The sequence below is a fragment of the Corvus hawaiiensis genome, chromosome 8 (genome assembly GCF_020740725.1).
Source record: "Corvus hawaiiensis isolate bCorHaw1 chromosome 8, bCorHaw1.pri.cur, whole genome shotgun sequence".
Classification (NCBI taxonomy): domain Eukaryota; kingdom Metazoa; phylum Chordata; class Aves; order Passeriformes; family Corvidae; genus Corvus; species Corvus hawaiiensis.
In genome coordinates this window covers 17,548,136-17,575,526 of record NC_063220.1, presented here as the reverse complement: position 1 = coordinate 17,575,526, position 27,391 = coordinate 17,548,136, and the positions used below count along the sequence as shown (strand labels likewise).

Sequence of the window (27,391 nt, the reverse complement as noted above, 5' to 3'; positions counted from 1 at the left end):
GAGATCCTGAATAAGCCCTCAGGCCGCTGGCCAGGGCAGAGCTCTGACCCACTGTGTGCAAACTAACAGCAGCACCTCAGTAGCTCGGTCACAGTTCATGCTGACAGATCTGTCCAAAATTACATTGTAGATAAGGCCTCATAATAATGTTACATTGGAACATCTCTCAAGAGCCAGATTGCCCTAGATGATTAGAACCTCAGCAGTAACATGCTATCCAAACTTGTCAAAATGTAAATGACATCTTCCCACCCCATCACTGTGGAAAACAAGTCCTGCACTCCCAAGGAATGGGAGTTGTGTGGGACAGGCAGAGCACAGGGGTCCTTCCTCCACAATGACTCCCCAGCTCCCCAGCCAACACATTCCTAGACTGACAGCAACAAGCAGAGCAGCTCCCCCCACGTTTTCACAAGCGATTGTCCTGTTATTATCTCACCAAGAGCAAGATTGCCAGGTGAGCTTGCACACAGTAAGAAAATGGAGAGTTCCCATGAGAGAAACTTGCTGGAAGTGAGTTTCATGGAGTTATTACTTACAGATTAAACCCATGGGCTCTGAATGCTTGGTTATATCACAGCTTAACTCCTGTAGGAGCCAGCATGGCTGGCTCTCTGGCAAACCATGAGCAAAAGGACCTCTACAAGGTAATTTCTTACATTAGCAAATTTAATAATTTGCTGTAATGCCAGAGTTTCACTGTTTGGCTCTAGATGATGGCAAACTGTGGAATCACACTCACCATGAATGTTACCAAGCCGGCACCTGCCTCTCCCAAAGGCCCAGCCCTGGCCTCCATTCCTTTGTCCTGGCACTGGATTTGGAGCACTCAAAGGTTAAGTGTCAATGCAGGGCAGGACAAGGAGATGTGGCCCCACTGCAACTTCCTTGTCTTCTGTATGAGTCACTCAGCACAGTTGTGACAAACAGCTGAGAGCACAGCTAAACTTTTTTTTTTTAAACTTACACAAGAGCCACTAAATAACAGTGAAGGAATGAGTGTTACATGGCAATAAACCAAAAAATGTACAAAATATACAAGGGGAAATCTACCACCTTTGTGGCTAAAATGAACACATACTTTTAAAAATACTTTTGAAGAAAAAGGAAACCTACTTTTGTAATTGGCATGCCATTATATGAAAGTGCATGCAGTTACATGCAAAAGTAAAAAATGTGGCAAATGCAAACATATTTAGTACACATGCATTTTCTGTACCAGAAAAAAAGTCAGAAGTCAAATTGAAAGTTTGCAAAACTGTTTGGGACTTTTTTGATTTGAACTCCACTGCAAGAGGATGCTGAAAGGGCCATCAATAAAGTTGGGCATGGACATTGCAGCAGGCATGACTAGCCTGCATCTACACAGGTGTTAGAAAGAATAGGCCAAAGTGCTTCCAGAACAATCAACACTTACTTTCATTAGCCCTTAAAAATGCTTGAGGGGTTTTCCCCAGGAAGAAAGGCAGTCTTACAAAAATTTCAAGCATGTAATGACAAGAAGTAGCTAATTACAAACTTGCCAGATGAACACACCACTCTAAGTCAACCTACCACAGCTGCCAATACAGAACTCAAATAATAAAAAATAAGAGACAGTATAATAAACTTTGAGAATAAGGCTGTATAAAAACAACTTCTCGTAAATTTTTTTTAAGAAATATTATAAACATAGTTGTAAAAGCCATCTGAATCCCCTTTTACATTCTAAAACATTAAAAAAATCCAACTGCAGATCCAACCTATGCAGAGTAGCATGAGAACCGCCTCTGAAGCTGAAGTCTTACAACACAACAGTGCAGGGAAATCACTGCTGAGTGGGTGGAATTCTGTGGGACCCACCACTGGCTACACACCTTCATGCCTTTATCAGTGATCTGAACAATAACATAAGTTACAGAAAAATGTCACAGACAAAATGTGTGTGAGTGTGTATGTATTTTTATAACTTGCCACAACCTACATTACAGATCTAAGATAAAACAGACTCCTCCCCAACAGAATCTGTTTATAGTAGGAAGCCTTGAGAAGGCTCTTTGCCTGTGTGACCTGTGCAGAAGGATTCCTACCCCATCCCCCCACAGTACTTTTGCTGAGTGTCATTTTGGCAAATGAAAACACACCCAGGGACGTGGTGCCTAACTCACTGCAGCTTGCAGGAAGGACAGGACTTCACTGGTGCTCTCCTCTGCCCCATGTGCAGTCTCAGCCTGCTCTGTCACACCTTCCGGCACTCATCCTGGCTGCTGCTTGGGCCTGGAAGACCCTCCCCTTACAAAGTGTGGTGCCCCAGGATACTGACAGCTGGTGATGGCTGGTCATATAGCACACAGCTGTGTCTCATGCTCTAGCATATTCAGTTTATAAACTGCTCTCCAAATGATGCAAAAGGCTCACAAGAACACTGAAGCAGGCAGGCTTTTGGTCCTTGCTTTGCAGACACAGTTACATAAGGTAGTTTCCTCTTCCTCTTTCTTACAGGCAGTTGTAAGAACTATGGAAAAGTACAGATAACATGCTATTTTTGTTCAATAACTTGGTTGGTTCTCTGAAAGTGTAAAAGCATTTTCCAATCAAACTTGGGGTTTTCTTTTCCTCTTCCACTAAATGTGTTTTACATGCCCAGCTTTAACTGTTTGTTTAAATTCCCTTTCAGGCCAAAGAACAAGTTCTTTTCCTTTTCTAACTGTAAAGAAGACTTAGATACATAATTCTGAAACAAACATAACTGTCCTCCCAAACCATGGAAAAACTCAAGAATTCTGTAAAGCTTTTCCTCATTCCAGCCCATTTCAGGAACAATTGTTGTACTACTGGTCTCATGGGAGATAAAAACTGTCAAGACTCACCTCTAACCTGCCAGTGGGAGACTTCTGCAAACTCAACTGCTTTTTGATCTATTTCTGTTCTCCTTGCAAGCCAGTAACATCACTAAAATAAAGGTCTCAGAATTATAGTTTCTACCGTGTTGCCAGTCCTGTAAGTACTTCCCGAGTTTCTCTTTCTTTCAGTTCTTTGCTAGTAATTGTTGGAGGCTTAGTAAGTCCTTCCACTGCTGCAAAACACTGCTGTACAAGGATCCTGAAAATGCCTGGATAGTTGCCACATCAGGATACCAGAACTATGTAAAACTCTTCCAGCTTCCTAATTAGAGCCTGTTACTTACTGCATTGTGTTTAGCTGTGTCTGGGAATTCATTTACGAGGTCAAATGCTCAGACCTCTTCAATATAATATAAATCATTTCCCTGCACACTGATTACTCTGCACTACACAGCATGAACACATTGTTTAATACAAGGAGAAAATTATGCAATTAGCAGATCTTCAGCTCAAACACATCCCCCTTTCTGAATCATATTTAAATAAAACAGTGTTGCTATAGCATTTTATTGCATTAGGAACTGAACACCACTCAGACTGCAAATGGCCAGGCCTTTCAGGAAAAGGGGCTAGAAGGAACAGGGAACAACCCCACTTGGGAAAAAGGGCTAACATCTGTGTTCTTTTACTCTGCATGCACAATACAAGCTACTGTTTTCATGAGGGCTAAACCTTCCCTATCACCTTACTTTTAATAACTTACAGTTATTATTTTGCAATTTGTTTTTGTCAGATCCTGTTTTTCAGGTGGGCCCCCTGAAAAGAAAACATGGGGTTTGTGCCAGGTCACTCAGGAATAGTGGGACAGTAGCTGGGAGGGCAAGGAATAAGCTCCATGTATCAACAGCCTTTCACTGCACCAAGCTGTGACATTCCAGGCTCTGCCATGTGCCCAGTGCAGGGCAGACTGGGCTGCCCCTTCCGGGAGCTGATGGACAAGGGTTTGGTGGCCAGCCCTGCCTCTCAGAGAGAGGGAAGTCTCCAGATACTGACATAACTTATCTTAACATATGCTTTATGCATATGTAGTGAAATCTTAGCTTCAGTCAAGGCAATATTAAAATTACTATTGATCTCAAAAAAAATCATGGCTCACTGAAGTGAATAAATGAAAGCTGAGAATTCAGTCCAAAACCTCTACTTCCAGAGGTAGTGTATTTCCCTACACGTACAGCAAAGGCATGTGAGTTCCTCTTCATTTCTCACATGAAACTGAGGAACTGCTCTCCTCTCAGCTGGCTGCCTCCAGGAGGTTTCTGAGCATCCCCAAGCTGGGAAAAACATATGCAAAAGCTGTGGCTTTAAAAGCCATGGCCTGCACTAGCACTAGACTCTCCTGCCCATCCCAGGGAACCAGAAATGCATATTCTGCTGTCCATCCCTCTTCAGTCCCTCATCCAGTCTCCCATTCCTGCATCTGAGCTGGCTGACAGCAGAAGAGGTAGCTATTCTGCTGTGTGGAAAGGATGCCTCCTTCAAAATACGGCTTTCAAGAAGTATTTGAGAAATTATTCAGCTGAAAAATAACTGATGTCTTGTCTGGGAATTAAACAGACTGCTTCAGACAGCTAACATGTCTGTATCCCTTCTTGTTATGACCATCCTTAGAGATGCACAACTATCTAAACACATCATTTAATGCTGATGAGAACCACTGACAGAAAACAATCCACTGCATTTTGACAGAAATATAAATCAGTCTGTACTACATACTCAATTCATTTGCTACAGCTCATAAAACCTTCCTATGCAGTGGGCTGTGAAGCTGAATAGAGAAGACATGACTCACTCCTGTAGCTTCAGCAGCTACCCAGGCCTCTCTTCTATTTGTGCAAATGTGTGGTAGAAGTGGGGGAGTAGGTGAAGGCAGGGAACAGTGATAACTCCCTGACCTACAAACTTTGTGCTTACCAATCCTCTCTGCCATAATTTAGCTGTTGAACATCTACCTGAAGCACAAGTCCCGCTTACAAGCACACAGCAGTGCCCAGGAGACAAACATTCAGAGTAAGACCACTGCATCCTGTTCGGGCTCTGAAGAACATTTGATGTCACGGCGGATGCCAAACTGCATTTGAGATGTTAGTGGGAGGGATAAGACTTTTCACATCACTGTCATGTCTTCCCCACCCCCAAAGAATTTCAAAGGTTAAGTGATATCAAAAGAAACCAAAACAAGAGCGTTTGGAGTCTCAGCCACAAGGCACTGCTTTTATCTAAGCCTGCTAGTCTCACTTGTCAGATGATACCCCAGAAAGAGAAGCATGACAGAGCAAAGCAAAACACTGGAACTGAATTCCAAAGACGTAATATTTCTTACAATATCAGAAACTACAGCATGCTACCCTTTAAAATGTTTCTTTAGCTTCTCCTCCTCACTACCACGTTTAATAAAATTTGTTTTAGTTTACTTTAAAATTATAATGAAAACGTCCTTGAAGGGTGGCTCTTTGAGCATCACTTACTCAACATGGGAAATGCAGCCTTCTGGTGTACCTGTTAAGGACATCTTCAGATTGAAGGTCAAAAGCAGAACTAAAGATCTCCTTTTATTCACATTTACCTTTTAACTCCAGACATTTCTCTACAGATCTTTCCTCTTTCATCCTTAGCACAAGGATTCAGCCTTGGATTTATCTCACAAATGGAAGATACTCACAAATTAAATAGCAGTGCTCTGTCCAGGCAGTGCCTGAAGAGAAAAGGTTTGAACACTTTCTGACTCACCTCTAGAGAACATCTAGCATCCCTAGCACATTATCTCAAAAGCTTTTACACTTGATCTGTTACACATTTGACAGTTATCATTTGCTGTACACCAAGCTTTGCAAGTATAAAGCATAATCTTAGTAATAGCATTCTCAAAAAAGAACTAAGACCAATTAGCTTGAAAAAAAGAGAAAATATCACTAGCCAGCCTCTGAAGCAAAGCTGTCTGCTGCAAGATCTGGATGGATACAGAGCTCTGCAAAACTATTAAAAGAGATGCATTTACAATCTATCAAGTCACAATGTCAAATTTTATGTGAGCCCATGTAACATGCAAAATATTTGGTAAATATTGCAGCATTCAGGATCTCAGCACTCCCTTGAACAGTGCACACACAGAGGACTGGGACAGGATGGTCCCATGTCTAAAATAAAGTCGATAATCAACCCTAAGACAGAAACACATCTACATTTATGGTAAGGTTATAGTGATTGGCTGTAGGAGCCACCAGGCATCCAGCCAATTTGCTTTTCCAGTCTAAGGAAATGCTCAGTTTGTTTGAAAAATGATTTTTTTTTTCCCTGCTGTGAAGAATGCATTGACGTCATCAAACTGGGTCTGTTGAACAGAAGCATGGATCCAGGGCTGTGTCAGGAAGTAGAATTATGAGAAAAAGGACACACGTCTGTTTCAATTTTCTTTTACAATGACAGGGTCTATGCCCAGTTCTCCTTTATCACCTCCAGAGGAGAACTGCTAGAGGACACAAGTGACTTGCTACGAGTTTTGGTTTCCTCTGTTTTGTTCTAGGCTTTTTTTTTTGTTTCCATTATGTTTTCTTGCTAGTGTGGGGTTTTTTCAGATAAACAGAAGCATCTATGGCTCCACAGGTGGGTGTATCAGATCACTATTACTTCTGAAAGAAATACACTGCATGCCAGAACACCCTGATCTGTGATTTGATGTAACATCAGGCAGCACCCTTATGAAAAACCCCACAGGATCTTCATAAACCTTTCTGGTAACACCCTGCTTTCCCTCCTCTGTGCTGTCATATCAGCTTTTCCACAAGCAGAACATGGTGTTAGGGCGAACAAATCACTTTGTTACCACATCATCTGACCAAGAACCTTTCACTACACCACAAACCTGGGTGATTGTAAGTAGTACATAAGGGTTTATGAAAAAAGGGAGAAGGGTAACCTTCAGTTGTCAGAATCTGGCCATACCACACTGCAACAAACAGCCAATAGTTACAGTGGCTACAGATATTTTTTGGTCTACAAGAGCATAATGCAAAGGGTGGAGCAAGGTCACTGCTTTAATGTTTCACAGATCTGGAAAACAATAAAACCACCATAAAACTGTAGTGAGTAAGAGGTGATTATTTAAAGACTGATGCTACTCTCATCATTTCTCAATAGTGTTAGCTGATGCTTGTGACAAGTCACATTACTCAAGAGGTTTGAATCAAAGATGAAGGAGATGCAGTAGAGCTGCATGAGCAATGGATCACTCATTCTAGTACTTGAACAAAAAGTCAAAAGTAGCTTGGTTGTTCTAAACATACATGAGGGAGGGGAGACAAAAAACAGGAAAGTGAAATAAAACAAAACACAGACAGAAAGTGAAACAAACAAACCAAAAACCAAACCAACAATGATCTTCTAATGTGTATTTTAGGACAAAGGAGAATTTAAGTTTGATGGAACTACTTTGGTTAAGTTATACCACATTAATCTAATTGCCCAATCTTAGTACAAAAGAACTTGTACAGATTACTAATATGCCAAAACAAATCTAAACCAAATATTTTTTAAAAAATTTAAAAATCTGTAATAATTTAACAAAGAAAAATGTAGTAGAAAGCAAGTCAGATCTCATGCTTCCTCTCCCATTACTTTCCTTCTGGAACATAAATATGAATTCAACATTCTGAGGTGAGACCAATAAAATGCACAGGGCTCTGGGCCCTCAGTTATGTTCTATTGCACCTTGAAAAATTTTTCTTCACCTGGAGAGACTGGCTAAATTAATCTTCTCAAAAGCCTAGCAATCCAAAATGTCATAATACACCAACAGAGTCAGCTTCCTTAGGTGCAAGCAGCTTTCTGGAGAGGGAAGGAAACGTTTGATGCCAGTTAAGGCATGAATACTGATTCCAACTCAGCAACACTAAATGCCAGAATACTGTGACCATGTATGTCCAAATTTATTCCTTGGGTGGTTTTGCACAGACCAGAATTTCCTATGATCAGTGTACATGTGTAGGCCTAGGACAACAATTACAAGGGGAAAAAAGAAACAAAACACACACACACACACACAAATCAAATCAGCACAGTAAATAAACCTCAAAATTTTCACTTTAATTCCAAAATCTTACATTTTTAAAGGTGGAATTACAAAGGATCTAAAAAGTGTGTGTTAACTGCTCCTCGAGCTGGATCCCACCCAAGTCTTATCCCTGTTCCCGCATTAGGCGAGGCGCAAGGCCATCTGCTGGCAGAGAAACACCGCAGAGCCTGCACTGCTTAGCAGGCTGCTGCTGACACATAAATTGGCCTTTAGATGAAGGATGAGTAAGGGAAAGAGTCAGCGCTGCCACTTTTACCAGCCAAAAAGAAGCTGCTAAGATGCAAAGATGAGCAAAGATGAAAACACTGGCCTTATAGTACTCACTGATACCAACTCAGAATAGTCACACAACAAAAAGTCCTCCAAACACATTTCTCTTTCTTCATTATCTATATAAAAACCCCACAAAACTACAGTTATTAACTATGTAAGGTATGACTTCAAGTCATATGCAGATACCGTTGTTTTGACATGAATCTTGGTGGCTTCTCAAACATCTCTCAAAGCTCCCTACCAAGAAAAAAGCGCTCCACCCCAAAGCAGCTACAGGCACACAGTCATCACTACCGGGGGGGCAGGGAGGAGTGCAAACCACATGCACCTAATAGACTCGAGTGACATCAGCGAAGATATCGGATAAATAGTGCAAGAGGCACACCGAGGTGTCGCTGAGCCCTGAGCAATGCTTGCTGAGGGCCCAGTCACATAACGTTTTGATTTTAGGACAAAACACAATCCCCTCAAGTGATGGATTTGGAAACAATTCTACCAAGCTTTCTGCTGCAGCAACCATCCAGATCTGGACAACATTGCTTGCAGTCCCTACTCCACCCCTACCCGCACGCAAATTTCCACTAAAATTAGCAGCCTCACAGACATGCTGATTTGGGTTTGCCCAGTAGGAACTAGAGACATGTAACCCAGGCACTGCACCCAAGAGAGGTGTCTCACACTCATTATACTCCATACTGCCACTGGGAAGGGAAAAAGTTGATTGTTCAAGGGTACTCCAAAGGCAGCATCTCTAAAAATGTGTCAGCAGTACCTTTTGGTTTATCCGGAAGTGGTTAAAAAGACTGAAGTATTTAAAACAGTAACTATTTTTTGTTGATGCTATGTGTTGCAGCTAAGAGCCATACCAACCAAAAAGCTGAAGGGTTTTTGAAAATCTGAGTCATAAACCACTGAAAAATGGTGCTTAAAATGAAAATGCTAGTTCGATTGCAACCATGGTCCTCCCAAGGCAATGGCATCATGTCAAAACTGGAAAGATCAAAACACATATTGGTAACTAACGCCGTCACGTTATTTCTAACTCGACAAAGGAGGCCAGACTACCAGCATTTCAAACCACTGAAAGCTTGCAGGAAAAACATAAGAAGTGACTGGAAATAGTTACAAAATAGAAGTCACGGGCTTGAGCAACCCTTTCAGTAAGGCAACAAAGGGCAGTACTGTCTGCTGCAGCGAGTTTAGCCTGTTCTGAGCGCCTGCTCCATTCTACCCACACAGGACTGCCTGCCCCAAGCCTGTCCTTGCCAATGCTACAAAAGCAGTGTCTGCCCTGGGTGGGGAGGCAATTGCTCAGCCCAGCAGCTGAAGCACAGGAGTCGAATGCCTCATTCCCAGCCCTAAGGCCGTTGGCTTCGTGACCTCGGGGCCGTGCCTGGCATCCACAAGCTGCCGAGTACCCACTCTTGGTCCCCGACCAAGAATCCGGGATCCCCGCGGCGCCCGGGACACCCGAGCGGAGGCTCCGTGCCCTCGTTCCCTGTCACCGCGGGGCGCTGGCACTGAGCGCGGGGCTGTCCCGCCGGTGCCTGCGGCTCGCCGGGCGGCCGGAGCCCCTGTCCGGGACCGGATCACCGCGCCCGAGCTCCCGCGGGGCAGCGGCACCACTGCCAGCCCCGCCGGCCCCGCCAGCCCCGGGCGTGCCGTGCCGTGCCGGGGGCGGGCCGGGCCGTGTTTGCCAACATGGGAGGAGCCGGGTGGGCCGGGCGCGGGCAGGTCCGGTTGTCCCGCCGGGAGGGACTTTCGCTTTGCCGGAAGGTGCGGGGCAGCGCTGGGCAGCGGCGGCATGGGGACGGTGCGGGAGAGCGGTGGCATGGCCCGGGGGCTCCTTCCCCTGCTCCTCGTAAGTGTCCGCCCGAGCGGGACAGCGGGCGGGCGGCCGGGCGGGTTCGAGCGGTGCGGGGCGGGGAGTGCGGCGCCGCCGGGCGAGGAGCGCTGCCCGGTTGCTGCTCGGCGCCGGCCGCGACGAGCTCGTTACCGACATTGCAGTTAATTCGTTAGGTGATGTTTTAAGTGGAAAAAGCTCACCTTCAAGTTCAGGCACTGCTGAGGGTGCTGAGTGAAGGGAAGTGAGTGTTGTGTAAAAGGGGACGGAAGAAAAGGGGGATGGATGCAGGTGGCTGTCTCGGACACCGGATCGTGAGCTGTAGGTGGGGAGATCCAGGGACAGCCGGCGCTGGCCTCCATCCGTAGCCATCCATAGCGGCCAGAGACTCGGGCGAGGCAGGTGGAGCGACCCCGCACTGCCAGCACGGGGAGGTGCTGGACCTGCCCGGGCTAAAACTGGGCTCGGTGGGAGCCGACCTGCACTGCACCTCAGCGGATCCCTAAAACAGCGAGCTGGTAAAGCAGCATAAAAGCAAATGCGTGTTGGGGAGGAGTTTGAAACCCCTATGATAGTGGCCCAGGAGAAGCTAGAGGAATAGTCCAAGCCTGGCGACAGTGTGCAGCATTTACGGGAAGCAATAGGACAGGGCCTTCCCCTCTTGCCTGAACCATGCCCTGTGCACACAGTATGAGTCCCTGCAGCTTCTGAGAGCTTCGGCCTCGAGTCTCACTCTCATCAGTAAAGTTACCTTCACAAAGATCCATTTTGAACGGCTGCCGTCAACAGGAAAAGTAAATGTCAGTGGCCAGCACAGGGATCTTCACTGGTACAGGTGCATTATGCCGAAGAGCTGTAGTGGCAAGAATTCTGCTCCAGGGCAGGAGATCTAGGGAGACCTAGGGACGTGGGGATGGCCGGGCCCGGCCTGCGCTCTGGTAGAGCTGCCCCTGCTCCCCCAGGCCTGGAGAGGGGGGATGAAGCAGGTGGCAGTGAGCCCTGCTGCATAGCAGAGCCACCACCTGCCTGGAAGCGTGGATGCAGCACACACTGCTTCCCCAGCCCCAATTCTCCCGTTTCAGAGACAGCTCCCTGGAGCTGACATTCGAAGTCTCTTCGTGGTTATATTGCTAACAAACGCAGTTTGTTTTGTGGTTTGTCGGGTTAAAATCAAGTCTTAATGTATAAACCACTCAAATTGTGATCTGATTTACTCTGTAACAGATAGTAAATTATTTAAAGTGTTTCAGAGAGCTCTATCTATGCCCCTCCACAAATTATCGAAGTATAATTAAATACATAGGATTTTCATCTGCTGACAGAAGTGTATATTACCTGTTCCTGTACAGGAACAGCCAACTAGTGACAGGAATGTCAGTGTAGTTCAGCATGTTGAAACTATTCAGAATATATATAAAGATTAAAAATATTTTCTTTTATAACACTGCTCCAGAAAATATATAATTTCTGCTCTTATTTTCCAATTGTTTCCAAATTTCAGTACACCTTAGAAAGGCTGTGGCATTCCTACATAATTTCTATTTTTAAAAAGTTATTTGTTTTAATCAGCATGTTGTTTCACTACTTATAAAATAGTAAACTTGGTCAGAGTCTGGCATATTATTTTGGTTAAACCAGAATATGAAAAAATAGTTTGTTGAATGAGACCTCAATTTTGCAAGGAACTCCACGGTGCACTCAAATAAAAGAAGTTTTTAGTGATAGTCATGCAAAAATAGCAATGGTCTATGCAGTTAGAAAACATCTGAGTTCTCCCTGTAGAAAAAGCTACAAAACTACATACCACTGAGGGACACACTTGTCTCAGTTTAGAGACAAATTTTAGGAAAAAACGTTCTGGAATTAACGTTTCCTCTAAAGAGAAGGACTCCAATAATCCCTTTTTGCCAATGAGAGAAATTAATACCAGGGGGTGAAAGTGAAAAAAAACCCCTGTTTATTAACAAAGCAAGATACCCACAAGGCACAGGAAAGAAAAAATATTGAACTTTACACCCCACACCCCCCAATCCAGCCTCATGCCAGGAGGCGAAGATGGCAGCTGCTCCGTTTGTCTCCGGGATGGGAAGAGTCCACACAGCAGCTCAGGCAAAAAGTAGCTAGGAACCTGTTGAGCTTCTGGCTTTGGTGTGCTCCTCACATCAGGTGAAACTGGTGGGGTTTAGTGTCCTTTCTTTTGTTGGCTTCGTCTTTCTCGGGCTTCCAACCAGCCAGGCTCCCTGGACTGCGAAAATAAAACAAATCAAGACAGTTCATGGGAAAAAGAAAACCAAAAAGAAGCAACTGAAGAATCTCCCTGGAGCCCAGGGGAAAAGGTGGGGAAAGAAAAAAAACAGCTTCTTGCCTAAGCAAGCAAAAAACCGAATCCAACAAAGGCAAGGAACTAACAATCCATGGCACTGCCTGAAGCACGCTGGAGCGCGTTGAGTAAAACCCACGCCGGGTTCCCAGGCTCTGGCCCTGCCCCCTGGTTCACATTAGAGCTACAGCAGCCATTTTGGGGCATACAACAGACCATTAGGGAATAAAGTATCATCATAAGATCACCCCAAGACAACACTCTAAGGGAACAGGCCAGAGAGTGAACTGTTATCTAAATATTTTGTAATTATCTCATATGACTACAGAGCAGGCAGCTTTCCGGAAGTTCAGAAGACGTATCTTTGAAAATAGGGCTCCAACCTTACTGCATTGATCTTTCTTCCTCATACCATGGAAAACTAATACACACATTTACATGTACATGCATAAACAGCCATAAAATGATGGGATGACCCAAGACTCAAGTGAAAAGTACAAGGGCCCCAATTCTGGAAACATGTCTGTGCATGTTTCCACAGTAACTACCTTTATCTTTGCAGTAACTCACTGAACAAAGAGAAAGTCATATTGTGTTACAAAAGAAAAAGGGGAAGAGTTGCTATATTTCTATCTGTCCAGCTCCAATTCATCCTTAGCCACAACAAAGTTAATATCACTCCCAACTCTCCAAATTGTGTAGTATTTATTAGGTGCTCTCTAGTACAGTACTTCTAAAAAACAAAACCCAACGAAATAACCAACCATACAACTTCCAGCCTCAATATATTTTTGCAATTTCCATGTGAGTCAGGTGAGATTTGAAAGAGTAGTGGACTGAATTTGGACAGTGAGTGTTTTAAGATGCTGGACAGTAGCCGAGGCTATTTGCTCTCACATGCACTAAACACACGCATTTCTCTCAGAATTTAAGAAGCTCAGGATGCTTCTAGTCGTGGGGAAATACCAACTCCCATTGTTGGGATTTAAACAATGGAACTGGATTCTTTTTTGGTTTTTTATAAAAGATTTTAGAATGTGAAGTACTATTTTTAGAGGTTATTTTGGTGCTAACTATGAGATTCAGCCTTGGTGGGGGAAAAAAAGGAGCTGGAGGAAAAATGATACTGCAGATTTTGGAAGCAGAAATTTCTTGTCATAGTGAAAGAATTGGAGTAGAGAATCCTCTTAAGATTACCCTTTGAGTGAAATTACTCTTTGAAAGGGCCATCCTGACAGAGCTAATACAAGGGACAATAATTACAGAGAAAAGCATATTAAAATGGAGCTAGTTCTAGCAACCCAACTTCCACAAGGCAAAAAAAAAAGCAAGAAAAATCTCCCCTCCTCCTTTTTTTAACACCTAGAAAGCCCCTGATGAGCTCATGCACTTTGGTCCATGCAACAGATGTGGAGTGGAAAAAAAAAAGGGTCACATTCTGTGGCCATCAGCCTTCTCATTCATCAGCATTTATATATTAGAAATGGAAGAATGGCTTGCTAAAAATAAAATGTATTATAAAGATAACAGGAGAAAGCAGAGACATTGTTTTTATCAGGGTCAACACTGTAAAGTTTTTAAAAAGTCCTGTATGCAAATTACATGTTCGCACACTTTCAAAGCTGAGATTACATACCTATGAGCCATGTTTTGCAAAAGCTTTTCAGCTGAAATAGATTGACATGTTATGAAGATCCCCTGATAGAGGAAAAACTGGAGGCCTGAGAATCCCAAAATTTCACAAGTAATCAAAGAAATTAAAGGTCTTGTCACTGTGCCCTAGAAATGCAGACAAAAACAGGTTTAATAGGTGTCCTTACCAAATACCTGTTGGTGAAAGCATTTTGGAGGACTCTGTTGGAATAAAGGAGAGGGAGCAGGTAGAAAACTCTTTTCATTGCCTGGGCAATGCAAATGGAGAGAAAACAGAAAATTTGGGCTCATATGATAATTTTTATGGGTTCTGCTAAGGGTAGATGTTCCCAAGCGATTGATCTTATTCCTACTGACTGCTTAGTGCAATCTAAGTCTTCAGTGTAGATATGAAAACTATTTTTTTTTAGGTTGAGAAAGTTAAAAGAGAGCCTCTGTGAGTCATTTTAGACTGAAAACATGCAGCCACTGTTTGAGTGTGTGCGTCATAAAAAAGCACCTATCATCCCTGCCTTTATAAAAGTACCTAAACTGTTTCCTTTCTGATATTAATGTTTACTGCTCAGTGACAACAGAAGAAGCAACTAAGGTGTACACAGGAAGCTAAATGACTACTGACTCTTTTTTTGGTTTTTTTTCCAATAAGACACACCAAAATTTGTAAATAGCAAAGGGATTGCTTTTAAGAGGGTGCAGAACCAGGAGAAAAAAACTTTGAAAAAATCAGGGTGTTGCTTTGTAAAAAGTCTTCACAGTTTTATCATTATTCCTTCTACAGGAAGATGCTGTAAGACATCCCTACAAGCAGAACCAATGTAGGTGTTTGGTGCTGCTTAAGTGTCAAATTCTCAGAAGTGACCCCCACTTCTTGTAAGTGTACCAGGAAGTTCATCTTCGTGAGCAGGAGTGGAGGGCATCCATCTAAAGATGTTATGCTTCTGCAGCCCCTCATTCCAGCATAGCTCATTTGTATAAAAGGATAAACAAGAGGCAGAGAGCTTTGTTCGTGTGAGGGAACATGTGTCTCTGCACACATCATGTTCGCAGACATTTGGTAAAATCAGCAAAGTTTTCCTGATATTAGTAATTTAGAAATATGATTCCTTCTTTGATTATATCCTATTTTCTGCATGACTCTCTGGACATTTTCTTCATACTGCTTTACGAAAAACCAAACCAGACTGGTCTTACATTCCTGACTGTATTTTAGTAATTTTTTTTTAATTGGACTATCTAATCCTGGGTTTAGTGAGACAGTTCTCCTAGGCAAAAGGAAAACAAATCACACTAATTTGATACATCCATTTGAAAACTTCTGTGAAGACTTTAATTTTTTAACATCATTACCCTGGGATTCAGAGGAGAGCACCCTGAAAGCTTTGGCAGCAAAGGAAGAGAGAGCACCGAACAGGGGAAGTGATGGGCAGAGCATCCATACCCACAGTTCCTCAAGTGCTAATATGCTCTTTCAGCTGCTGGAGCTTCACCTCCAGGTGCAAAGAAAGGCCTTTTTAATTTCAGTCTAGTAACTAATATCATATCCATTTTAAACAGATGGCTGCTAGAAAAATAAAATGCTTACCACTTTCCCACCTCTGTATAGACTAGAGGATCAAAAGAAGTGGCTACTGTAGAAGGCAATGGTCATTATTGGTTACCTCAGATAATTAGCAACAGATAACACTTCCTTCACTTGAGAGGCCAGTTTGATATCCAAAATGATTTTTCAGTAATTTAACATAAAGAGTTTTCTGCATCTAACTGAAATTATGGTCAGCATCCATAGCTCCATCTTATAGATATCTCATATTTAGCATGCAGAGTAAAAACAGGATTCCTCAGAAAATGTTGCTGAGAAGGCAGCAAACTACACCAGATTTATTCTTATAATTTTCCCACCTTATTCCAAGCTAGACCAAAAAAAAAAAAAAAAAAAAATTAAAAAAAAAGGGTTTGGCCTCTTGGCCACAGTGTTTTATTATTATCATGAGAAGAGGCAGGGCAGGGACCACTAGTAAAGTTCCTACTGACTAGTAACAGGAATAAAAACAAACAAACAACCCCAAGCACTGTGCAATTTAACTTGACAGTGCAAAGAAATTCAAAGAAATGGATCTTCTGTAAATTAATTTGAAAGCAGAATGTCTGTAGAGGTAGGGTTCATGGCTTTAATATAGGCCCTCATACTCCATTCAATCCAAAGTAATGAGTTTGAATAAACAGTTTTAATAAGGGAGTGAATATCAATGTTTAGTTATAGAGTAACACTATTAATGTAACTCTGCTAGTGCTAAAGCACACCTATAGCCCTAAACAGTTTTTTTGTCTAATTTTTTGTTATTCTCTCCTAGGTGTTTGCCTTAATTATTGAAACACAGTGCAAAAATGATACTGAAGCTCTAATGACATACAATAGGAGGATCATTGCCAGAAGGCAAATTACCTGTAACAAGGATGAATACTATTTAGATGCTCAGTGTTGCAAGAAATGTGGAAGTGGTGAGTATTATTGTAAGACTCTGTTGAGAAGTCCTTAACAGCAGAATCGCTTTGTGCAGGGATACTGAAGCGGCATGAGGTGGTTTGCTGGAGGCAGTGCTTCATTCTAGCTGTATCTTTTTTTGTTTCAGGCCATAAGCCACTCCAAAAATACTTCTTCAGCTCAGTGCACCAATAACTTCTCACTACAGACAGTAGTTCTCTCATAACATGCTTGTTACAAAACAGCCAAGAATTAAGATACACATATTTTAAAGAGGCTAAAAAAGTGAAAACACATGCTTTTGCCTACAAGATTCCATACATTCATGGGTTTTCCAATTTTTCATGTACAGTTTTGTCTGGTGTTTTCTCCTTCAGTATTAAATTGGAGGAAGAATGGGGATAATCAAATGTTATGCGTACTACACTCTTGAAGTGCATCTACACATGCACAAAGAATGTAGATTCCATATTTGGAATCAAAAAGTATTAGGGATTAAAAATGAAATTCTGATGTAAGTCTTAGAGCTTCTCTCTAAATTGTTGGTTTTCTGTCTCTATAGGTTTTGTTAAAAATGTCATCTGCCCAACAGATAGTACCAAACACTGTGTTCCATGTGAGAAAGGAAAAGAATTCGTGGATCACCCTAATGACTTGGAGAAGTGTTTGAGATGCAAATCGTGCGATAGCAAATTTGGTATGTCTACAGAAATAGCAACTGTAGCAATGACTCTTCTTTCATCCAGGATTTCACTGAAAAGTCTCCATAATACCTGCACCATGGTTAGCATGTAGGTTCAAAACTTTTAGTGGTAGAACATGAATGGATAAATGAGAAAGTCATAAGTTTATCCTCCAGTTCCCTTTCATCAAGCACAAAGTAGGAAGAAAAATAGTTGGCCCATTATTTCTCCTTATATCTGCCTTTGCTTAGCCAAAGTCCTTGCAAAGCAGACACTGTACAAACTGGTTAGGCCAAGGAAGACAAGTTCTCCCTCTTCTTCACCCTCTGTTTAAAAGAGGGGTGTAAGAAGCAATGAGGGTTTCTTTTGTAGTCTTTCATGTAATTGATAATATTATTTGTTGAGCTTTTGACGGGGTACCCTTCCTTCTCAGACCAGGGTAAGAGAGCAGAGGAGGCTGCTGTTCTGCTAAGTTCTTTATTTCATAGTCTCACAGCTTTCTTGAAGGCAGAGTTCGAAGGGGGTTACATGATAAAGGCAAGCAGCAACAGCAACAGCAGGCAAAACAGCTTCTTTGTCTTCTATATGCTCTATATGCTCCATGTACTCTATATACTCTGTTTTCTAGACGCTATACTCTAGACTCTATTTTCTAGACTCTATATTTTTTCTTACAGAAATGTGGATTGTATTTGTTAACTGACCAATAAGATTAACACACGATTCTAGTTTTTCTTTTCTTAACCTTCCCTGGTCTAATTCTAACAGTCGTAAGCCTTACACAAGTGTTACATAGGTATTACACAGATTTGCGTATACAGTTTTTAGCAGCTCTTATTGTTTATGTGAACACTCTATCTAAAAAATATGAACAGTATAATTCTATCTATATTTTGTCTAAAGTAAAGAATTCTGTGAAAAGGTAACACTGCTGCAGTAACAACTGTGTTTAAGGTCTCTGCTACAGCTTTTTAATGTTTAAGGCACTTAGCATATATTTCTACTAAAAGTTAAAAAATCTCTATTTCTATTTCACTTTGGTGTGGCTTCATGTATCTCAGCTTGTCCAAAGGTTTTAATTCAACCCCTATGCTTTGGCTTTCCCCTGGGCCTGAGTCCAGAGGAGCTTTCACTCCAACAATTATTAAAATTGTTGTCATTTGAAGCACTCAAGATGTTGTGTGGGATACATGTATAAGAGTATGAAGTAAGCCCTGCTGGGTCAGACCAGTGGCCTACCTACCCCAGTATTCTGCATTCAGCAGGGGAGGCAAGAGGTGCTATTTAGAGATAACACAAAGAAACCTGTCTGTTTTCTGTGGTCTTTTCCCTACAGTCTATCAGCACCCACAGCTGTGGGAAAGGACATTAGAAGATCCATCCCTACCTAGTCATTTTAGTGTCTATTCATGAGCCCTTTGTTCATGAACCTGCTGAGTGGCAGCAGAAATTCTCTACCTGTTGCATAAATACCCATCACAGATCTCTCTTTTTTTTTTTAATCCATTAAACTTATCTCCTACAAGTTCCACCAGGTGTCCTGTAGATCTGCTCTACCTGGATTTAGGGAATGATAGTTCTTCATTCCTCATACCCAAAATCAAGTTTAGTGAGAGACAGTTCTGGACTCCAATATGGTTGCACTCAGATCACCTGTTGGAATATCAATCTCTGGTGCTCTACCCTTCCTTTAGGACCTCAATATGGATAGAAAACTTTCCTCCCATTTGCTAGTGTAATAAGCATTTTTGCATGGGTAATGAAATTGGCTAGAGCGAAACAATTCAGTATTTTATATGGTGTCACAATTATTTAAACTGAAGGGAGGACAAGGGTAATGGGATGGCTAGTCACAATATTCCATAGACAATAACATAGTTGAGGAGAACTCAGTAGACTGACATTAGGCAAGAGGAAAATTACCACAGAAGTTCCATGCAAACCATTCTTATGCAAACCATTCATGTTTGCTTTTTCTGTGAGTTGCTTCAGCAATGGTTTCACAGCAGAGCTTCATCAAATTTTGAAACATAAAGTGGTTTCAAATTACAGCAGGGCACTGAATTTAGTAACTCAAAAATTTGTTTTATTTTTATATGCCTATGAAAATAGTAGGTAGATACAGTAATTTTTAATGCAGTATTTTTTTCATAGATGGAGATAGCATCATTGTATACACCGAGGATAGGAGAAAATTAATTGATTTGTTTGATTCTTAAGAAGAATACTTAACATGGATATGTTAGCTAAAAAGAGAGAGTGGAATTGGAGGTCTCAAGAAAAGGTAAAACTTGTTGTCTGTCAGGGAGTGCAGAGAACCCATCTCCATTATCAAGAGGGGAGATTGGCTGTGTGATCTTCTGAGTTTCCTTCTGGCTTTACACTTCTGAATGGGAAAAAGAACTTGGGATTCAGCAGTGCCGAATGAGTCCTGTTCTAGTGAGAACTTTATAGTGTGATCAGTTTTCTGAGCTCTCGTCCAGCAGAGGTCTCTCTGACAGCTCCATATTCCCAGTGCTCTGGCAGCCCGGCTCCATAAAAAGCTGTGTGATGTATCATAAAGTTAAGCCTCGCCAGTGCCAGCAGAGGTAGAGCTAGCAGCAAGTCTGAGAACAAGAACTTGTGGGCAGAAATCTGCTTTTTCAAACTAATACACTTTAAGGAATTCATTTTTAGGTTTGGAGATTGCAAAGAACTGTACCCCAGTAGAGGACACGAAATGTGCCTGTGTAAAGAACCATTTTTGCAATGGTTCTCTATCATGTTCGGTTTGCAGTCCATGTACCACGTAAGTTCATGCCTTCATCACTACATATGAAATTGTTAATATGTAATCACATTTTTTTCCAGCTGGTTTCAAGACAGAGGCTAAGGTAGTCTATAACCTCAGGGAAAGCATACTAATTTTCCTTTGTACCTGAGCTGACTTAGTTCAGTCAACTCAATTTGCAGCCATGAAGGCTTTCCAAAGGCATGCAGAAAAGCTTATATATCCACTGAGTCTGCATATGCTTTTTAAAAAGTGTAATAAATCATCTGAGCTTCCCTGTTGTCTTTGTGTGATCTACTGTTACATTGAAAAATAATTTCATACATTTTCCCGCTGCCACAAATTCCCATGCCGTTTTCATACCTATTGAATTCCAAAACCCAAGATCTTGCTATATGAAAGATTTTGCTGATAAAATGTTAGAAGATTTTGATTTGCTCTCTTCAGAGTTTACAGAGAGAAAAAAAATCTCATAATAATTTCTGTTCCTATTTTCTGCAGATGTGAAAGTGGTGTAATTGAAAAACAATGTACTTCAACTTCAGACACTCTGTGTGGAACAAAAGGTACCATTATAAAACACAGCAGGGTCCAGCATGTGCTGTAGTTTGAGAGGCAACTGCAATTGTCCTGTTCTACCCACTGGCCATAGTGATTCCTGACAGCTCGGGGCATCAGTCCTCCTGGGCCCTGCAGAGTATGATTTTCCCTTGATCACCGTGCAGGTGTAGGAGCTGTTGCTCCTTTTTAGGGGCAACTCATGATAGGTATGTCTTTAAGATACTTGGCTTTTGTGGTTAGGAAACAACAGGAGGACTTTTAAAATCTGACAGAATCTTGTTTAAAATTTGGTGTGCTGCTGTATTGCATTTCTTGAGTTAACTTTCATGTAAATTTTCCAATGTTCCAACAGAACCAGGAACACTGTTGTGGGCCATTATTTTGGTAGCTATGGTAGTACTACTAGCAACAACTGGAGCAATATTCTTGTGTAAGTGATTCCCTATTACTTTTTCCTGTTATACTCTTAATAAGATATTCAGCTGCTTACTCAGATACAATTTTATATTCATGGAGTCCAAAGGCAAGATATCCTGCCTTGGATTTAAAAAATGCTTTTTTTGTTTCAGGCATGAAAAAACAGAAGGGTCTTACAATCAACCAAAATAAAGGAGTTTACAAACCAAAGCCTTATGTAAGTATTGTTGTTTAGATCATAAAAAACTCAGCTTAATGCAAAGAACTTTTTGCCATTTAAATTACATTGAGACTCCCCAAACATTGTGTGCTTCTCTTCTATGACATGAATGAAGTAAATTTCACCACAAGGACTCTTTTGGGAGAAATAAAAGAAACCCTGTACTTCTTCAGGATTGTTGGAATGCTTCCTAAATCACATGACCAAGATCAAAACTTCATAAATCATCAGGCTTCCACCAACCCAGGATATTCCCATCCCCATGCATAATTTTAGGCAATAGCAATTTTGAGGTGATTCCCCAAATTTAACCAAGTCAAAAGAGGTCTATCTGTCTGGTCTCTCACTCTCAAAACAGGAGTCATGGAGAAAACTAAAAGAAAATTAAAGTGTCATGAAATGTATTTATCCTCTTATACAAAGCTGGTGTTTTACAATACTTGTTTCTACTTACTTCTCTCTTGCTTTTTTTTCAGGAGAACATACCTCTCATAGACACAGGTAAGAGACAAGTAATTTCTCAAAATTCAGTAGAAAGAAAAAACAGAGATATAGATACATAACTCCTAAACTAACAAAAAAGAGTATTTTTGTGTAGACTTTGCCACTGTCCAGACCTGTCATTCCTGCACAAAAGCAAACACTTACTAAAGAAATGCCAGCTTATATAATGCTCATCAAAGCATTTGGTGGCATCATGGAAGTCTTGCCTCAGAAGGAATTTCTGTTGTATAGCAAGCAATTACTCATTTTCTCCAAGTGAATTTCAGTTCTGTATGTAGGACAGACACTAGGAGACAGTAAACTGTGTTTCTATAATAATGGGAAATGATGATAAGGGAGCAGTCCTACATGGAACAGTGGGACTGAAGATTCACAAACCTACATTATGTTCAGGGGCAAATCCACAGGAGTGATATACAACAGGAAAAGAATACAAGCTCTAAGACTGTATCACAACAGAAGAGTTGTCCTGTTTTAGGACCTCTCCCAAGACTTTTGAGAAAAACAGGTACGTGAGAGGTGACCCCACTTTAATGATAGAGAAGGACAGAATAGGTTACAGAGGAAACTGATACTCTGTTTTAGGTGGTAGAAAGCAATATGGATGGCAAGCCTAAATCTTTGAAATACATAGCATTTGCTAGGAACATGTTAAAACAGACCTGCCATGTATTGTAAAATTGTAAAACATACTGAATCATGAATACCTGAAACTAATCTGGTTTGGATAGGAGAAGTATCAAATCTGAGTGCAGGTGATAAAACCCAGTAAGATACAAGTGCCAGGTGCATTCATTTCCTTTCACACTCCTAGATGCTGACCTGAGCAGCCACATTGCTGGTATTGTGGCAGAGATGACACACGCAGAAGTCAAGAAATTTGTTCGTCACCACCATGTATCAGAACCTGCCATAGACCAAATCATTCAGGATTATCCTGGTGATACATCTGAACAGAAGATTAGGCTGCTTCGAGTCTGGTATCAAAGACATGGGATGAAGGGAGCCTATGGAACCCTAATAAGCAGCCTGAGAGAGTTAAAAATGTGTGCTGCAGCTGATAAAATTCAGGAAAAACTGAAGGCAGCTATTTCCAGCTCTCAGGAAGGGGGACAGTCTTACAATCATGACACTGAGCAAAGCAAAACTTGCATTCATGAAGGTAGAAACTCTAACAATGATAGTGCTGAGCTAAGTAAATCCTATACTGTTAGTTTGGAAGAGACATAGCACAGAGTAATTTGAAAATTATTTCCAAATGAGTATTTTTCTAATATAAATAACAAAGCTTTAAAATGGCATTTTCATTGGCAGTTCTGATTGAACTCAAGTAAGTTATTATATGCAAAAGGAATAACTACAAATTTTTTAGCAATATCCTTTAAAAAAGGTTTTAGCCTTTTTTGGTTGTTAAGGAATGGAAGACGTTTTACGACTTGTTTACTACAAGGCGCAATATAAGACTCCAGCTATAGGATTCATTACAAGAGGAAAAAAGTTGTCATTATTTGGAGAAAAGATGTTGTTTAAATGCATGGTCCTGCATTATTTAATTAATGTAAGGTTTTGCTTGCATTAAAAATGCGGGATGTGCCTTTTTTTTGAAGGGAAAACTCTGGTGTTATGAGTCTACAAAGCGTACCAGGAAGAGTACTTGAAAAAAAAGAAGTTAATTGCTTTACACCTGATTAATTTGAAATATAGGTGTTGCTGTGTAGATTCTACTCTGCTGCAAGTACCATTTCTATCTTTTCTAAAAGCACTTCTGTGTGTGTACTGAGTTTTTCATATGTGTGCAAGTTCTCTATATAAAAAGCTCCCAGTTCTAGGTAAAAATTATCTTTGTTGTTCTCAGCAATGTTTATAAGCCTCTTCTAATGTTAGAACCCTTCAAAGAAATAGGAGCTGAAGCAGCACAATAGAACCATGATTTCTGGAAGGCAACCTGCAGAGTGTATGAAGCTTTTGTAATGCAGAAACTGATAAAATGAAAGCATCTTTGCCATAAAAAAAAAATCTGCATAATACATTACTTCTGTTTTTCTTATCATGCAGTATATAGATGCCATGTTTAGGTTTGTTTTTACTCAGTTTAGCAAATCAGAAAAAAGGAGATCATTCTCATGGAAACACCTTACCTTTCTTCCATCACAAAGTGCAGAGGACTCGGCTCCTAAATTCAAACACCAGCATAGTGCTGGGAGGTTTGCTGTGAGCCCTTTCCCTCGCACACACCCATTTGTGCAAATCTCACAAAGTCTTTCAACAGAAGGGGAGACTTTGCTGCAAAGGTTTTATTTTCCCAGGTCACACAGTAGGAAAGATGACTTTCTTTGGCTCTGTCATCAGTTCTCTAGAGAAAATCTCCAACCAGTATCACAACTCAGCCAAAACAGGAAGAGACCTATCTGGGCTTGCTCCCGCCTGCCAGCCAGTGTGTGTGTGTGTGGAGTAGCGTCCCATGGCTGCCACCTGACCACAGGACCTGGAAAGGGCAAGGCAGGACTGGCCACAGGGTGCCAGAGGCTGGCAAGCAACCCCTGCCAATGCTGGGTGCCCAGAGCCATGTGGAGTTCCTCCAAAACACCACATTGCTGCGGGGTAACTGGGAGGGCAGTATATCGCCTTCGGAAACAGCTAGAAATCTGTGTATGGCATCAAGCAGGAACCTGAGGAAAGGCAGGACATAGCTGTGAACTCATTACATGTTTCATAGACTTGACCTGTTAAAGGTCTGAATGACACAGAGCATGTTTTGCCCAGACCCAGTTTATGTTGTACAGCTCTTAAGCACCATCCATGCTAAGCACTCAGAAAAAACCTTCCAGCCCACTTTGTAGCCTCTAATCTAGCTGCATTTTCTAAGTGTCTAATCCATCATCTTGCCACTACTATATTGCTAAAATCCCCACACTGAGGCTTTTTGAAGGAAAACCTTCAGGCTGCTGCAGTCAGATGGTTTAATAGCCGTGGGCCAAACTTGTGCACCCATGAACTGATTAAGAGCTGGCATTGTATAAATGGCCTGTATCTGTGCTATCTGTGCACAGATCTGACGTGCTGTGACAATGTGTTGCTCCTTGTCCTGTTTTGGCCAGGCTCCACACATATAAGAGAATAAAATATCAGCCTTTCATAAAAGCAGCACAGCAGTGGTGTCGGCTGTGCCATCCTTTTTAGGACGCGGTTGTGTAGAAGCACAGCCAAGACAGGAATGAAGGAGGAAAGGAGAGCTCCATGCTCTCACAAGCCCTGGTAGATTCCATCCAGGAAGGCATGAATGCAGCTTAAAGATGCGTTGGCAGGTGCTTGACTTCAACTTTGGCTTCCCTTGGCTTGTGTCTTTGTCTTTCCAAGTGAGGCATCTGACCAGCAGAAACAAAGGTAGTCAACCTCTCAGTGTTTCAATGGAGAAGTGACTATAACCAATCTGAACTATACTGATCTCAAAATGGAGCCACCAAACTTCATACATTTGTGACAGTGAAATAAAACGATAATCTTTTTTTCTTTCATCAAACTGGAATTCCCCAACCTCAGTATAAAGAGGATGGTTAAAAAAAGGTCCCTGAGCAATGACTCACATTTTCTTTAGGAGAGGTCTGCAAGGCTGAACTCAGACTGCCATTAACTCTGGTGGTTAATTTTTTGTTCTTAACTGGAACACTGTGCATCAAAATAGGAGGATTGATTATATTGTGCAGTTAGTTTTCTGTAGGAGTCTGTATGTGTCTACATTGCAGTCAGCAGTGCAAAGTAGAGCTGGATCAAGCTTAGACTACCTGGACCAGGGACTGAAAGTGGTTTAGTTCTGCTGACCTGCAGCAGCACACCCAGCTTTCTTTCCATAATTTTCAAAAGAGCTGCACAAGAAAAATAAACCAAAGCCCAAACTCTCCTGTTTTATGGAAACGCAGCATCAGAAAAGCAAGTTGTGAGAAGCCGATTCAGTTTTGATTTGCCTAAACAATCAGAGGCATGTGGGGGACATGTGCACGTCCAGGAGGCAGCTAGAAGATGGAGGAAAGAAAGCCTTGTCTCTGGGAAGACTTTGCCTGGCAACCAGTTCATGTCTCCCATGGGACAGGCAGCCAGCAGGGGAACACCGAGGACACTGTACCACTGTACCCAGAGACACTCTCCAATCACACGGCAAAAGCTCTGCAGCGGACTGCAGCGGGACACTGCACTGCGCCAATGCTCTCCTGCCAGCAGGCAGACTTTGGGAGGGGCCAGGGGCATAAAAAGGACGGCGTCACAAGCCCCGCAGCTTTTCGAACTTGCTTTTTGAGTGTGGGCCTGGCTTGGGGCTTTTTCGACACTGTGCCTTTGCTTTTGAGGCTTGATGACTCGAGGGGCTTTTTGAGACTTAATTTTCAAAACTTGCTTTTGAGTCGGGGCTGTTGGAGCCTTACGCTTTTTGCCCTGGCGCCAGCCTGCCTTTTGGCTCTCCTGCCTTTGCTGGCTTTAGCTCGCCCTCACGCCTGTCCTGCCTCCCTGTGTCCCTACCTGAGCCACCTGCATCCAACCGTGCTGGCCTTCGAGCCAGCCCACCGCCGCGACCCTGTCCGGGCTCTGGCCCTGCTGCCCGAGCGGCCCTCACCTCGTGTCCGGCCGCCCGTCCCCCGGCAGCCGTCCCCGGCAGCCGTCCCCGGCAGCCATCCCCCGGCAGCATCCCCCGGCAGCCATCCCCCGGCAGCCATCCCCCGGCAGCCATCCCCCGGCAGCCATCCCCCGGCAGCATCCCCCGGCAGCATCCCCCGGCAGCATCCCCCGGCAGCCATCCCCCGGCAGCATCCCCCGGCAGCCATCCCGCGGCAGCATCCCCCGGCAGCCATCCCGCGGCAGCATTCCCCGGCAGCATCCCCCGGCAGCATCCCCCGGCAGCATCTCCCGGCAGCATCCCCCGGCAGCCATCCCCCGGCAGCCATCCCCCGGCAGCATCCCCCGGCAGCATCCCCCGGCAGCATCCCCCGGCAGCCATCCCCCGGCAGCATCCCCCGGCAGCATCCCGCGGCAGCATCCCCCGGCAGCATCCCCCGGCAGCATCCCCCGGCAGCATCTCCCGGCAGCATCCCCCGGCAGCCATCCCCCGGCAGCCATCCCCCGGCAGCATCCCCCGGCAGCCATCCCCTGGCAGCATCCCCCGGCAGCATCCCCCGGCAGCCATCCCGCGGCAGCATCCCCCGGCAGCATCCCCCGGCAGCATCCCCCGGCAGCATCTCCCGGCAGCATCCCCCGGCAGCCATCCCCCGGCAGCCATCCCCCGGCAGCATCCCCCGGCAGCCATCCCCTGGCAGCATCCCCCGGCAGCCATCCCCTGGCAGCATTCCCCGGCAGCCATCCCGCGGCAGCATCCCCCGGCAGCCATCCCCCGGCAGCCATCTCCCGGCAGCCATCTCCCGGCAGCATCCCCCGGCAGCCATCCCCTGGCAGCATCCCCCGGCAGCATCCCCCGGCAGCATCCCCCGGCAGCCATCCCCCGGCAGCCATCTCCCGGCAGCATCCCCCGGCAGCCATCCCCTGGCAGCATCCCCCGGCAGCCATCCCCTGGCAGCATCCCCCGGCAGCCATCCCGCGGCAGCATTCCCCGGCAGCCATCCCGCGGCAGGCAGCGTGCACAGCACAGCCCAGCCCCGCCGTACGGACACCGACGGCGCTCCCCGGCCTCCGCTGGGAACGCCCTCTTCTCCCCTCTGTCTCCCCTCTCTCCCG

At 43.4% G+C, this 27,391-nt stretch overlaps 2 protein-coding genes across 2 annotated transcripts; one reads left to right on the top strand and one right to left on the bottom strand.

Annotated features, from left to right (window-relative positions):
- Nucleotides 1-602: 602 nt before the first annotated feature.
- FAS (Fas cell surface death receptor) lies at nucleotides 603-23,703 on the top strand. The gene is made up of 10 exons (XM_048311353.1): nucleotides 603-647; nucleotides 9,932-10,084; nucleotides 16,391-16,538; nucleotides 17,084-17,218; nucleotides 19,881-19,992; nucleotides 20,476-20,540; nucleotides 20,888-20,965; nucleotides 21,105-21,169; nucleotides 21,649-21,673; nucleotides 22,491-23,703. The coding sequence occupies exons 1-10, from the start codon at nucleotides 603-605 to the stop codon at nucleotides 22,904-22,906; spliced, it is 1,242 nt and encodes a 413-aa protein (XP_048167310.1). The 3' UTR covers nucleotides 22,907-23,703.
- A 2,572-nt stretch (nucleotides 23,704-26,275) lies between these two features.
- On the bottom strand, nucleotides 26,276-27,169 carry LOC125329412 (glycine-rich cell wall structural protein 1-like). The gene has a single exon (XM_048311352.1). It carries the CDS (start codon nucleotides 27,167-27,169, stop codon nucleotides 26,276-26,278), a length of 894 nt encoding a protein of 297 aa, XP_048167309.1.
- Nucleotides 27,170-27,391: the final 222 nt, after the last annotated feature.

What these genes read in the sequence shown, in the direction of transcription:
- FAS (XM_048311353.1), top strand. Translation starts at nt 603, where the DNA reads ATGGCTGGCTCTCTGGCAAACCATGAGCAAAAGGACCTCTACAAG. An exon ending in CACTCTGTGTGGAACAAAAG is followed by an intron (nt 20,541 to 20,887) that starts GTACCATTATAA and finishes ATGTTCCAACAG; the next exon opens with AACCAGGAACACTGTTGTGG. An exon ending in AACTGGAGCAATATTCTTGT is followed by an intron (nt 20,966 to 21,104) that starts GTAAGTGATTCC and finishes TTTTTGTTTCAG; the next exon opens with GCATGAAAAAACAGAAGGGT.
- LOC125329412 (XM_048311352.1), bottom strand. Translation starts at nt 27,169, where the DNA reads ATGGCTGCCGGGGGATGGCTGCCGGGGGATGCTGCCGGGGGATGCTGC.